The sequence below is a fragment of the Nicotiana tabacum genome, chromosome 16 (genome assembly GCF_000715075.1).
Source record: "Nicotiana tabacum cultivar K326 chromosome 16, ASM71507v2, whole genome shotgun sequence".
Taxonomy (NCBI): domain Eukaryota; kingdom Viridiplantae; phylum Streptophyta; class Magnoliopsida; order Solanales; family Solanaceae; genus Nicotiana; species Nicotiana tabacum.
This window is the reverse complement of record NC_134095.1, coordinates 21,103,372-21,117,869: the sequence shown is the minus strand read 5'-3', so window position 1 is coordinate 21,117,869 and position 14,498 is coordinate 21,103,372. Positions and strand designations below refer to the sequence as shown.

The 14,498-nt window shown below is 38.2% G+C and overlaps 1 protein-coding gene across 1 annotated transcript in view; it reads left to right on the top strand.

Moving 5' to 3' along the window:
* Positions 1–14,138, top strand: part of LOC107779684 (caffeoyl-CoA O-methyltransferase 3-like) — a 33,605-nt gene extending 19,467 nt beyond the window's left edge. Inside the window, exons 2-5 of the mRNA XM_016600155.2 lie at positions 12,986–13,065; positions 13,182–13,322; positions 13,588–13,723; positions 13,845–14,138. Of these exons, the coding sequence (XP_016455641.1) occupies positions 12,986–13,065; positions 13,182–13,322; positions 13,588–13,723; positions 13,845–14,138 (651 nt within the window). The remainder of the gene's footprint in view (positions 1–12,985; positions 13,066–13,181; positions 13,323–13,587; positions 13,724–13,844) is intronic.
* The last annotated feature ends 360 nt before the right edge of the window (positions 14,139–14,498 follow it).

The window sequence follows — 14,498 nt, the reverse complement described above, 5'->3', positions numbered from 1 at the left end:
AGTTGCCTTTGAAAAATCGCCCAAGGGTGTTTGGGTTTTGAAAGACTGTGAAAAATGGTTGAAATGCGTCTAAGTTATGAATTTACAGGTTGTAGGTATCGCAATTGCGATCGGGGTTCACAATTTAGAACCTAGACTTCTGCTAAGCTCGCATTTGTGAAGTTGCTTTTGCGATCAACATGTCGCATTTGCGACGACTGGCCAAAAGGGGAAACATCGCATTTGCGAGGTAGGTTGGCCTGGGCTATGTTTGCATTTGCGACACAACCTTCGCATTTGCGAACTCGCATGCGAAGCCTGCAGGCCTATAATAGAACAACTGAAACCTGCAATTTTCCCTAGTCCAATTCTACTCTGTTGTCTATCCAAAACTCACCTGAGCCCCCGGGGCTCCAAACCAAACATGTACACCAACCTAAAAATATCATGCGGACTCGCTCGTGCATTCAAATCACCAAAATAACATCAACAACTATGAAATTAGCATCAAAATCATGAAATTTCTTAATAACTTCAAATTTTCCAATTTTCTCAAATACGGTCTGATTCACGTCGTTTCAAGTCTGTTTCTTAGCAAATTTCACAGACTCATCTCAAATCATATATAAGACTTGTACTGGGCTCCGAAACCAAAATACGGGACCAATACCATCATGTTTTAAATACATTTCATTTTCAAAAACTCATATATATTCCAGAAAACAATAATTCATTTCTCGGGCTTAGGACCTCGGAATTCGATTCCGAGCATATGTCCAAGTCCCATATTTTCCTAAGGATCCTCCGGGATCGTCAAATTACGGGTCTGAGTCCGTTTACCCAAAATATTGACCGAAGTCAACTTAATTTATTTTAAAGTCAAGATTCATCAATTTTCACAGATTTTCACATATTAGCTTTCTGATTATGCTCCTGGACTGCGCACACAAATCGAGGTGAGACAGAAAGACTTTTTAAGGTCTCGAAATGCAGAATTTCTTTTTAAAACAAGTGATGACTTGGGTCATCACACATCAATATAAAGAGAAGCTATAAGAAGATCAGTTCCCTTATGTTTGACATAAAGGGTAACTTCAGACATACTTCTTACAAATCCCAAACTCAACAAGTGTTCATCTATCTTGGTATACCAAGCCCTTGGAGCTTGTTTTAAGCTATAAAGAGCCTTTTTAAGAAGACAACTTTTTTCTTCTTGTCCTTGCTCATTGAAACCCTCTGGCTGCTCTACATAGATTTCTTCCTCCAACATACCATTTAAAAATGCGGATTTGATATCTAGCTAGAACACCTTCCAGCTTTTTTGTGCTGCTATTTCTAGCAATAATCTAATAGTATCCAACCTGGCTACTAGAGCAAAAGTGTCTGAGTAGTCAACACCAAAATTCTGGCCATACCCCTTGACAACAAGCCTAGCCTTGTGTTTGTTGATAGAACCATCAGAATTAAGCTTGGTTCTAAACACCCATTTTACTCCAATGACCTTCCTATCCTTTGGCCTATAAACTAACTCCCAGGTTTTGTTTTTCATGATCATTAACATCTCATGTTCCATAGCATTTCTCCAATTTGTATCTTGAAGTGCTTCCTCGTGCCCAGCAGGTTCACAAATTGCCATATTACTTTGTTGGTAGATATCAGAAAGTAATCTTGTACCTCTAATTGGAGGATGATCCACTAACTCATTTTCCCATTGATCAGATGCTTGCTTCTCTGATGCTTTGATTGGAATTTGATTATTCTCCCAATCCCACGTTTCTTCCTCATTAAAGTGAACATCTCTGCTGAGGATCATCTTTCCTGTTTGTGGATCATAAAATTTGTAGGCTTTGGAGAATGAGCAAGCCTCGAATGGAGTTTTATTCTGCAATATTTTAGCGGAAAGTTGGTTTTGGAGAAATATCGCCGAGTTAGCTGCCTCAACCCAAAAGCTTTTCGGCAGCTCTTTTTCATGCATCATGCACCTTGTCATCTCCATTATATACCTATTCCTCCTTTCACTAACTCCATTTTTCTATGGAGAGTATGGGCAGTGAGCTGAAGAACAATACCACCTTCCTCGCAAAATTTGTTGAATTCTTCAAAATTATACTTTTTTCCATTGTCAGACCATAGGGATTGGATTCTGTAACCACTTTGATTTTCCACTATCTTCTTAAACTTCCAAAAATTCCAGCCACCTCTGATTTGTATTTCATAAAGAAAATCCAGCAGAATCTTGTATAATCGTCAATGAAAATAACATAGTAGAGGCTACCTTTTAAGGAGGGTGTTCTTTAAGGTCCTGCAATATCTGTGTGAATCAGTTGCAGCCTTTGAGAAGCCCGCCATGATGCTTTAGGGAATTGCTTCCTGTTTTGCTTACCAAATTGACAAGCTTTACAACTTGGTAAATGATCAACTAGAGTTGGTAGCCCTCTTGTCATATCATCCTTCTTCAATAGCAACAGTGCTTGTAGATGACAATGGCCACATCTTTTGTGCCAAATTTCAGTTACACTTACTCTGGTGGAATAAGCCAATTGCTCTTTCTCAGTTGGATCGAAAGGAAAACTCCTTCCTCTCATCTTCACCCTGAAAATTTCACGTCCAGCCACGTCACTGATTTGACAGTGCTGATCTTCGAAGTAAATTCTGAATCCTTTTTCAAGTAGTTGTCCTACACTTAGCAAGTTTTGATCAAGGTCGGGTACATAAAGAACTTCTAAAATGCTCTTTGTGCCTGCATTTGTCTTGATAGCTATGGTTCCTTTTCCTTTGGCAGAAAGATGGTCACCATTTTCTATTGATGTTTTATACTTCAATACCACACAAGAGGGGGGTGATTTGTGTGGTGACTAATTTTCGCTTAAACTGATTATGGAAGGACATGGTTCTTCTATGTATTCCAACTACTACTATTGCGGAATAATAAGTACATAAAATAAAGAACAAAGAGATTTTACGTGCAAAACACCTGGCTCAAAAGGTGAAGAAACCACGACCTACCTTCCAGTAGGATGTTCCCAAACTCTCCACTAAAATTACTGAGCCAAAAGCTACATTTACAAAAACCCTTTTGTAAACCTAGGATTAACTCTAATCTCGTTGTGGTACACAGCCTCAACTGTTGCGACAACTTAAAGTTAGCTCTAACTTGAAAACTCTAAGTACCTAATACAATTGCTTCTAAATAAGCTGAAGGTACAATGTAAAATCACCTACTATAATTGAACTAGAATAAAAGATAGATGTTTTGAACTGGTTCTTCTAACTGGTTCAAGTAGCTTCAGGATTGCATGTTTGAATCACACATAAATTGCTTGTAAAATTGCCTTGTTATTTTTCTCTCAATTCACGTTTAACTTCTGCTTATGTGCATTACCTGTAAAAGAGAACAACACTGGTATTTAAGAGGTTAGTAATTAGAGATTGACTAGGATATATATGCTACTCTTCCATGGTGGAAGAGTTCTAGTTGATATCATAATCTAACTCTATCCTCTTTCTAAACTGTGTTCTTTTTGTGTAAAGAGTCTTTCTCTTTATCCAATATGCAACCTTTTCGATCATGATCAAGAGATATTACTTCTGATAAGTTAGATTTATCTCCTTCACATGCATCTCACCTATTTGGGTTGATCACGACTGTGCTTCACAAGATGGACCTGGTCCATGTCTGAGTTCTTTTGTCAGTCTTCAAAACTTCACATTTACTTGGGCCAACAAATTCCCCCTTTTTTATGATGACAAACTCTATGATTTTCACTCATTTAGGCCTTGTAAGAACTCAGCTTATTCATCAATACAAAATTCACTTATCATCAAAGATAAGGTTAATTAGGTTATAAACATCACATATTCAGAATATGTAAAGCACAATATCTCTTTTCCCTTTTGGCATCATCGAAAAGTTGCATAAACAAAGTGTGAGTCCCAGATTTTATTAAGTACTCATGGCCACTGGGACAACTGCAAGTGCAATTACGGATTAGTCATCAATGATCAGGCAGACATATTTAAACTATCAAGGAAATATTAACAGTCAACAAGAGAAAAAACAATAGATATCATTGATAAAAGATATGTTGCTACCACAATCCACAAACAGAAAGCAAAAAAATTCAAAACATGAGCAAAAAGAAAGAGAAATCCCTAATCTGGGTCACTGATGGTACTAGACAGGTTCAGGAGATAAAGGCTGGAATTCCTAAGGCTTGGGGGATCTAGAGGGTTGGTTTTGGGCTTGGATAAGATTTATCATATTGTGAAGAATCCCATCATTCTTCTCTTTTTCCTTGGTAAGCTTAGTTTTGAGAGCATCCCGCTCAGTTTCAACCTCTGCTAAGTGAGCCTTCAGCCTAGCTATCTCAGCATCCTTAGCCTCACTTTCCTGAACTAAGGCCCTGACTTTACTGTTGATAGGTGTCTTCTTGGATGAACCGGGTTCATTTGGAATGACATTGACTAGATAGTCACAAACAATCAGAGTATTAATTCCAAAGTAGTCCTTGCTTGTGGCCATTTCCCATTTCTTCAGAGGCACCTTGCATCGATCCAGAATAGTAGTCAGAATAAATCCATAGGGGGTGGCATGGGCCTTGGAGCCATTGATAACCCTGTCCAGTAGCTTGATGATGAATGCAGGCCAGTTGATTTGCCTTCCACTTTCAAGGCACTCCATCAGAACTAAGTCCATATAGTTAGCAATATGCCTTCTTTCCTGCCTGGGCAGTAGACACTTGTTGACAAACTCAAAAAGGACTTTGTGTTATGGCTTCGTTTCACTCTTGTGCACAAACTTGGCCTCAGTCACTTTTTCAACATCACAGAATCTCCTGGTGATTTCAAGGGCAGGAGGAAGGGAATCCAGACTTGGCCATTTTTGCCTGGTGTAGTCATCATATCCCTCAGCAAGGATGTCAAGAATCTCTCCCAGCTTCTATGCATCAAATGTCACTTAAACTCCTTTTACTTGGCTGGTGACTCTGCCATCATTGACCTCAGCATTTGCCATGAATTCAATGATCTCATTCCTGGCTAGCCTTCCATCCATCTGAAGGACCATGTCCTTCCAGCCCTAAACAGCTAGGGCATCAACCAAACGAACCATTCCTGGTTCCACTAAGTCTTTTGCCAAACTTAGTCAACTTGTCTTGTTCACCATCAGACTCACTTTCTTCTTTACCACTCCATTCCTCATCTTCAGAAACTCTAACTTTTTTGTTTTTCACTACAAACCTTGTCCTCTTAGCCAATAAAGATTCAACAGCCTTAGACACAGATGAAGACTTCTTGGAAGAAGTCTTGGTCTTTTGGGCTTGGGGGTCTGAACCTCCATTGTTGTATGGTCCTCCTGATGGACCTATTCCATCTCCTCAACATCAACAGCTTCAGAGGACTCTGCAACCATACCTTTTCCTTTATCCATCCTCTTCTTCTTACTTTCAGACAAAGTCTTTTGTAGTTCACTCTCACTTTGTTTCACCCTACTTCTTGTGGCTCTATCCTTTGGCAAGGGAATTTCAGTAGTTGTTGGGGAGGAAGCCTTTCGTTTTTTGGAATGTTTTGCAGCACTGGGGCTTTTGGTGTTGGAGTTCTCCTTTTCTTTGGATCATAACCGGTACCACTTTCTTTAGAAGGTCTACTAGGATCTCCTCAATAGATGAACCAGGTTCATCTTCCTGTGAACTTAGATTAAAAAACCCTTTAGTAGCTTCCCCTGAACCACTTCCCCTGACTTCTTGCCACTTTCTTCCACATATGCATGATCGACTCCACAAATAGTGGGTACCATCACTTCAGAAGTGGGTGAAGAACCGACCACTCCTTTCCCTTTTCCCCTCACATCAACACATATACCCTCTTTCTCTTTTTCTTTTCAATTTTCTTTTTACCTCCTCTACTTCCCAATTCAGTCAATTCCACATTCCTGACAGACCCAACCAAAACAAACCTATTTTCTAAATTTTCAGTCAAAGCAGAACTTACCTTAGAATGGGAGTTTTGAGCCTTCTCAGAGTCAGAAGACCCAGTTCCTTTTCCCTCACTAGTAGATTTTAATGAATCATCTGAGTTCTAAGAATCTTGGGCTTGGCTTGACTTTAATTTCTCATTCAATTTCTTTGAAAGAGCACCAGTTGCCACCGTTTTCCGAGCAAGCATTTTACTCTTATTCTCCTAGGTTGACTGGTTGTGCTGGCTGGAGGTGGTGTGGAGGAGTCAGGAGAGGAGAGTGGTGGAGGAGTGCCTGGATTATCTTGTAACTGACTTCTTGAGAGAATTTGTGAGTTAGGCTTTTGGAAGAGAGAACAATTGAGAGCGAAATGGATTTTTGACGGTTTGGAATAGTGAGGGTGGCAGAAGGTAATGATGGATATTTAAAGAAGGAGACCTATTAAATGACTAATGGTAGCTTTTACATTCAATTAGAGGACTAATCAACCTAAAATTGCAGGTTGAATGAACAGTTAAACTTCCCTAGATTTTAGGCATTTTACATGGTGAGAACTCTAGTAGAGACAGAACTGGTTCAAAAAGTAAACGGATAGGATTTTCTTATGTTTTTGAACATATGTAGGACTCTGCTCATGATTTAAATATTTATATTTCTAATTGTGCAGAGTATAGAAAACATACCTCATTTTTTCAGATGACCAATACTGATGAACCAGGTTCTTCATTTAGAATTCTCTTGATCATGCCTCAAATTACCATAATAGAGAAAATTTTGTTAGAGATCAGTGAGTCATATCAACACATGTCACAAGAGTATACTATTTACAGTATGAAACTGAGTAAAAATTAATCTAGGTATTTACATAAGTTCCAGATTTCCTAGCCAAAAAAAACAAATTCAGTTTTTTTTTCAATTATTTTTCATTGTGCATTCTCAGCTGACCCCATTAGGTGATCTTAATCATCCCTAATTCTAACTTGTTCCATTCAGAGCTTTCTTTACTCAGTGCTTTAGTAAATATGTCAGTAATTTATTTATCAGTAACACAGAATTCTATGGTGATTAATCTTTTCTCATAGTTGTCCCTTAAGAAGTGATGTCTAACATCTATGTGCTTAGTCCTCTTATGATGAACTGGGTTCTTTGTCATACTTATAGCACTAGTGTTATCACAAAAGATAGGGATGCAACCAACTTCAATGCCAAAATCTATCAGCTGATGTTTGATCCACAACAGTTGAGCACAACAAGAGGTAGCAGCAACATATTCAGCCTCAGCAGCGGATAAGGCCACTGAATTCTGCTTTTTAGTGGCCCATGATACCAGACATGAACCAAGAAAATGAGCCATACTAAGGTGTTTTTCCTATCCACAAGAAAACCTTCATAGTTAGTATCAGCATACCCCACTAGATTAAAGTTACTACCTTTAGGGTACCAAACGCAAAGATGAGTAGTGCCTTTCAAATATCTCAGTATCCTCTTGACAGCAGTCAAGTGATATTCCTTAGGATTTGCCTGAAAACGAGCACAAAGCCCTACACCTTTTCTCTCAGGAATAGAGTACTATCAATTTTACCTCTCTTGTAGCCATGTTCAAGTAGGAATTTGGATAGTTGTTCATACCATGCTCTTGGAGCCTGCTTGAGTCCATAGAGAGCCTTGTCTAATTTGTACATATGTTCTGGACACTCCTTGCTTTCAAACCCTGGAGGTTGTTTGACAAACACTTCTTCTTTTAGGTAGTCATTTAGGAAGGTGCTTTCGACATCCATCTAATGAAGAGTAAATTTCATGTGTGCTGCAAAGGCTATGAGGAGTCTTATTGCCTCCAGTCTTGCAACTGGAGCAAAGGTCTCATCATAATCTATGCCCTCCTCTTGGCTATAACCTTGGACCACCAGCCTTGCCTTATTCCTTGTAACTGTTCCATCTTAACCGGCTTGTTTCTGAAGACCCATTTAGTGCCAATTACTGATCTATCCTTGGGTCTTGGAACTAGATGCCAAACTTGACTTCTCTCAAACTTATTGAGTTCATCTTGCATTGCATTTACCCAATCTGCATCCTACAAAGCCTCAGCAACATTTTTAGGTTCAATAAGAGATAAGAAAGCATCAAAAGCGCATAGATTCTTTAATTGTGATATAGTTTTAACTCCAGATGTTAGATCGGTAATTATGTTCTCAATGGAATGAGAACTTTGATACTTGTAAGGTTTCACAACCAACTAGTGTCTGTTTGATGTTTCACCCATGTTCTGTTGTTGAGGAACAGGCTCGTGTACAGGTTCCATTAGGGGATTGGTTTCAGTTCTTCTTTGTTCAGTTCCCCCTGTCAAGTTGCCCTGGATGGAGGAACCTGTTCCATCACATATTTCTTCTTTTGGTGCATCTTCAACTTGAGCTATGACTTCACTGAATTCTTTTACCAGCCCAATAGCTTCAGCTTCATGTTCCTGTCTCTTAAAGAGAATGTTAGTTTCATCAATAACTACATATACACTTTCTTCTACACATAAATTTCTTTTTTTGTACACTTTATAAGCTTTGCTATGTGAAGAATATCCCAAGAATACTCTCTCATTACTTCTAGGATCAAACTTACCTAGGGAGTCCTTTCTATTATTGTGCACAAAGCACTTGCATTCAAATGCCCTAAGATGGGATATGTTTGGTTTTCTCCCTTTAAGTAACTCATAGGGAGTCTTCTCTACAAGAGGTCTAGTCATGTATCTATTAGTGATGTAACATGCAGTATTTACAGCCTCTGCCCAGAAGCTATGGGGCAGTTTACTAGAAAGAAGCATAGTCTTAGTCATATCTTCAAGAGTCCTATTCTTTCTTTCAACTACTCCATTTTTTTGAGGTGTCCTAGGGGCAGAGAAATTATGATCTATACCATGCTCATCACAAAATTCAGCAAACTTAGCATTTTCAAATTCAGTTCCATGATCAGACCTAACTGTTGCAAGTTGATAACCTAGTTGTTTCAGAGTTTTTCTAACAAAGGCAGTAAACATGTCAAATACATCATCCTTAGATGTTAAAAACAATACTCAAGTAAACCTAAAGTAATCATCAACAAGTACCAGCACATATTTCTTACCACCTCTGCTCAATGTTCTCATTGGACCACAGAGATCCATATGAACTAGTTCCATCATCCTAGTTGTGCTTACCATTTTCATTGCTTTTAAAAGATGATCTTACCTGCTTCCCCCTTGTACAGGCCTCACAAACTTTGTCTTCCTTGAACTTGATATTAGGTAACCATATTACCAGGTCCTTGGAGACTAATTTGTTGAGTTGATTCAGACTTGCATGACCAAGTCTTTTGTGCCACATGAGGGGATCATTGTCCAACACACTCAAGCAAGTGAGTTCATTTTCTGAAAAAGTGGACATATCTACAATGTAAATATTGTTAACTCTTTTTCCCTGCAAAACAATCTTGTCAGTGGTAAGATTAATCATAAAACATTTGGTAGAGGTGAATGCTACCAGGTTACCTCTGTCATACAGTTGTGATACACTGATTAGGCTATATTTCAAGCCATCTATCAAGTAGACATTCTCAATGGAATGTGAGTCTGTCTTACCTACCTTTCCAACCCCAATGATCTCACCTTTCTTCTTATTTCTAAAGGAGACATTACCTCCTTTTAGATCCTCAAGTGAAAAGAACTGGTTCTTACTTCCAGTCATATGCTTTGAGAAGCCACTATCCATGTACCATATTTGGCTACTTCCCTTCACTCGGACCTACAAAACGAAATCAGGGATTAGTCTTAGGAATCCAAACTAGTTTGGGTCCCTTTCTATAGGCAAAGGGGTGAATTAAATTCCTTTTGGCCACTCTAGGTAGCCTATTTTTTCTCTTGAACAAAGGTTTTGTTCTTTTGACTGGCCTTTTCTTTTGCAATACATTCACTTTTGTAATGACCAGTCATACCACAGTGTGTACAGATTTTGTTTTTAGGAAGTGTGATGTATTTGCTTTTGGGATCCCACTTAGGTATTGGGGTCCCATAGCCAAGTCCTCTCTTGTTGATACTGTGGTGCTCTTGTAGCCAGGATAGTGCATCAGAGGACTTATTCCATTTGCAAGTTCTATCTAGTCCATGCTTCACCATGCCTAGATCTTCTTTTAGGACTCTTATCTGCTCATTTTTCCTGTACAACTCATCCTTCATTTTCCTAGATTTTCTTCTAAGATGAGATGTGTGTGATCAGCTTTCTTCTTACCTGTTTCTAATTTTAGTTTTAAATTTTTAGACCTAAGTTCTAAGACACTGGTGTCAAGTTCAAGAACCTAGTTCTTCAACTTAGCATTTTTACTATCACTTTCACTAGCCCTAAATTCCAAATTTTTGCACTTGGCTTTTAGGATCACACATTCCCTAGACAGTTGTTCCTTCTCTTTGTTTATGTCCTCAGACTCATCAATGAAGTCTAGAAGCAATTTAGATAGCCTTTCTTTAGACAAAAAATTAATCTTATCTTTGAGATGAATAACACGTACCTCTTGTTCATCATCTGATTCTCCAATGGCCATATGTGCTTGTTCATCTCCAGCTTCGTCTTCTAAATCCTCATCTGAGGTTTCTCCCCAAGCAGCAACCATAGCCTTTGTTGATCCTTTGTTCCTTTTGGGTTGAACCTGTTCCTTCTTCCTATTTCTTTGTTCAGCCTTTCCTTCTTCCATTAAATTTCCCACTGGGGACAATTTTTTATCATGTGGTCAGTCTTACCACATTTGTAGCAGCCCTCGTAGGTTTGTTTTTCAGGAGCCCTTGGTTTGTTGAAGGTTGCACCTCTTGAAGAACCCTTTCTTCTCATTAGGTACTTCTTGAAATCCCTTGTGACCACAGCCATTTCATCATCCTCTAAGTCTGCACCTTCAGCTATTCTAAAAGCCAGGCTTCTTTCCTTCTTGGGTGCATCCATCTTCATAGTTTGCCTTCTCAGTTCATAGGCAGTGAGATTTCCAATCAGCTCATCTAACCTGAGGGTAGCAATGTACTTTGATTCCTGAATAGCCGTGATTTTGCTATCCTAAGTTACTGGCAAGACCCTTGTCAAGATTTTCTCAACCTTGTCTTCTTCAAGGATAATTCTTCCAAGAGACTTAAGTTCATTTGTTAGTGTTGTGAACCTTGTGTACATCTCTTGGATGGTTTCTCCTTCCTTCATGGTGAAATTCTCATATTGAGAATATAGAAGTGTTCCTCTTGATCTCTTTACTTGATGAGTTCCTTCATGGGCCACTTTTAGGGTGTCCCATATATCTTTACCAGTGGTACAACTTTGAATCCTGTTGTATTCATCTGGACCTAGTTCACACACAAGCCATTTCTTGGTCTTGCCATTCTTTTCCCATTTCTTCAAATCTTCAGCAGTACAGTCAGCTCTTGTCTTTGGCACGTCCACTCCTTCAGCATTCTTCTTTGTAGTAGCCAGAGGACCATCAGTAACTATGTTCCAGAGTTCATAGTCGTCTACTATGATGTGGTATCTCATCCTGTTCTTCCACCAGGAATAGTACTGGCCATTAAAGAGTGGAGGCCTAGCAGTGGATTGCCCTTCCTAGTTTCCAGGTGGTGCACTCATCTTGATCTGTTCCTAAGGTGTTAGCCTCTTCAAGGATAATCAGCTCTGATACTAATTGATGTTTAATACTTCAATACCACACAAGAAAGGGTGATTTGTGTGGTGACCAATTTTTCGCTTAAACTGATTATGGAAGGACTTGGTTTTTCTATGTGTTCCAACTACTACTGTTGCAGAATAATAGTACAGAAAATAAAGAAAACAGAGATTTTACGTGAAAAACACCTGGCTCAAAAGGTGAAAAAACCACGACCTACCTTCCAGTAGGATTTTTCCAAACTCTCCACAAAAATCACTGAGCCAAAAACTGCATTTACAAAAACTCTTTTGTAAACCTAGGATTAACTCTAATCCCGTTGTAGCACACAGCCTCAACTGTTGCGACAACTTCAAGTTAACTCTAACTTGAAAACTCTAAGTCCCTAATGCAATTGCTTCTAAATAAGCTGAAAGGTACAATGTAAAATCACATACTACAATTGAACTAGAATAAAATATAGATGCTTGGACTGGTTCTTCTATCTGGTTCAAGTAGCTTCAGGATTGCACGCTGAATCACACATAAATTGCTTGCAAAACTGCCTTGCTATTTTGCTCTCAATTAACATTTAACTTCTGTTTATGTGCATTACCTATAAAAGAGAATAACAGTGATAGTTAAGGGGTTAGTAATTAGAGATTGAATAGGATACAGATGTTACTCTTCCATGGTGGAAGAGTTCTAGTTGATCTCATACTCTAACTCTATCATCTTCCTAAACTGTGTTCTCTTTGTGTAAGGGGGTCTTTCTCCTTATCGAATATGCAACTTTTTTTATCATGATCAGGAGATATTACTTCTGATAAGTTAGATTTATCTCCTTTACGTGCATCTCACATGTTTGGGTTGATCACGACTGTGCTTCACAAGATTGACCTGGTCCATGTCTGAGTTCTTTTGTCAGTCTTCAAAACTTCACATTTACTTGGGCCAACACCTATCCTAACTTTGGATATTTCAGTGGGCTTCAACTCCTTGAATGGGCTCCTGTCATGAGTCATGTGGCTAGTGCAACCAATATCAATTAACCAAGAATCTGTTGAGCTCTTACAAAGAGTTCAGTTAATTCTGTAGAAAGATAAGTTCTTAAAACATATCCTAAAAAAAACTGAAATAGATCATGACCATACTTTTAAGTCATGGAACTAACCATGATAACTAACTCCTAATAAAACTAAAAATACAAACTGCAGGAAAATAACATAAATATTGCAGTCCTAAAGAAACTTATTAATACTTACCCTGCATTTCTTCTACAAGAGGATATTTTCACGGCTCGAACCCGTGATCTCCTGGTCATATGGTACTAAATTTACCAGTTATGATAAGGCTCCCTTCAAAAAAAAATCTTTTTTAAGATATTGAGTTTTTTTAATTGTTTGAATTGTGTTTCAACAGTACATTCTTGACACAAGCGTCTATCCAAAAGAGCCTGAACCCATGAAAGAGCTAAGAGAGATTACTGCAAAACACCCTTGGTAATTAACATTCTCCTAATTTCCTTTTAACTTTTGGTTCAACCAAATTGAATACTTAAATGTGGTAATTTTCTAGTTGGAGTTAAGTATGAAAATATTCATTTTGGAAAAAACAGGAATATCATGACCACCTCTGCTGATGAAGGCCAATTCTTGAGCATGCTTCTCAAACTCATCAATGCCAAGAATACTATGGAAATTGGTGTTTTTATTGGTTACTATTTGCTTGCTACTACTATGGCTCTTCCCGATGATGGCAAGATAATTATAATTTTTACCAACTAATTGATTGCAGTCTGAAGGGGATCCTTGGAGCAACGGTAAAATTTTCTCCATATGACTTATAGGTCGTGGTTCGAGCTGCGGAAGCTGCCACTAATGCTTGCATTAGAGTAGGCTATCTACATCACACCCTAAAGGGTGCGAACCTTCCCGGACCCTGCGTGAATGCGGAATGCTTTGTGCACTAGACTGTCTTTTTTAATTGAACTTAATAGATTTGCGTTAATTTGCTAAATTGATTCAGATTCTAGCCATGAATATCAATCGAGAAAACTATGAGATTGGTCTTCCAGTAATTGAAAAAGTTGGACTAGCTCACAAGATTGAATTCAAAGAAGGTCATGCACTTCCCGTTCTTGACCAAATGCTTGAAGACATAAGTACCTAAAGTCCCCTGAATAAATTAAACATCATTAACTTATATGCTTGATTACTATTTCTCTATTTTAAGACATCAATATTAATTTGTATGAAACAATGGTGGCAATAATTAACAGGGCAAATACCATGAAACATATGATTTCATATTTGTGGATGCTGGTAAAGAAAACTACTTGAATTATCACAAGATATTGATTGACTTGGTCAAGATTGGTGGACTAATTGGATATAACAACACCCTTTGGAATGGATCAGTTGTAGCACCTTCTTATGTACCCCTTAGGAAATATGTTAGGTATTATAGGGATTTTTTATTAGAACCCAACAAGGCATTGGTTGCTGATCCGAGAATCGAAATCTGCCAACTTTCCGTCGGTGATGGCATCACCTTCTGCCACCACATTGGTTAATATACAGTATTTGTTGGCTGTGTTAACAAAGTCGTAGCTGAAAAAATTAGAAGCTTACTATAGAAATCTCTTAATGGTGTAAGGCATTTTAAGAAAAATCATACAAGCTTGACCTAAAGCATATAATATTGGTTGGTTTAGCCCAGCAATGCTTTTAGTGGCAATCAAGAATTGAAGGCATGCCACATGGCTCATGGCAATAGAGGATTTATTATTCATGAAATTCCCTTGTTTTAAATCATTCGTTATTTACCTTCTTTGTAAATTCTATATTTTCTGATAAAGGTTGCATTGTCTATATTACCTACTGTTTATTTCACAATTCATTTTTATCAACTGAAAAGGTTCAAGGATAAAGAT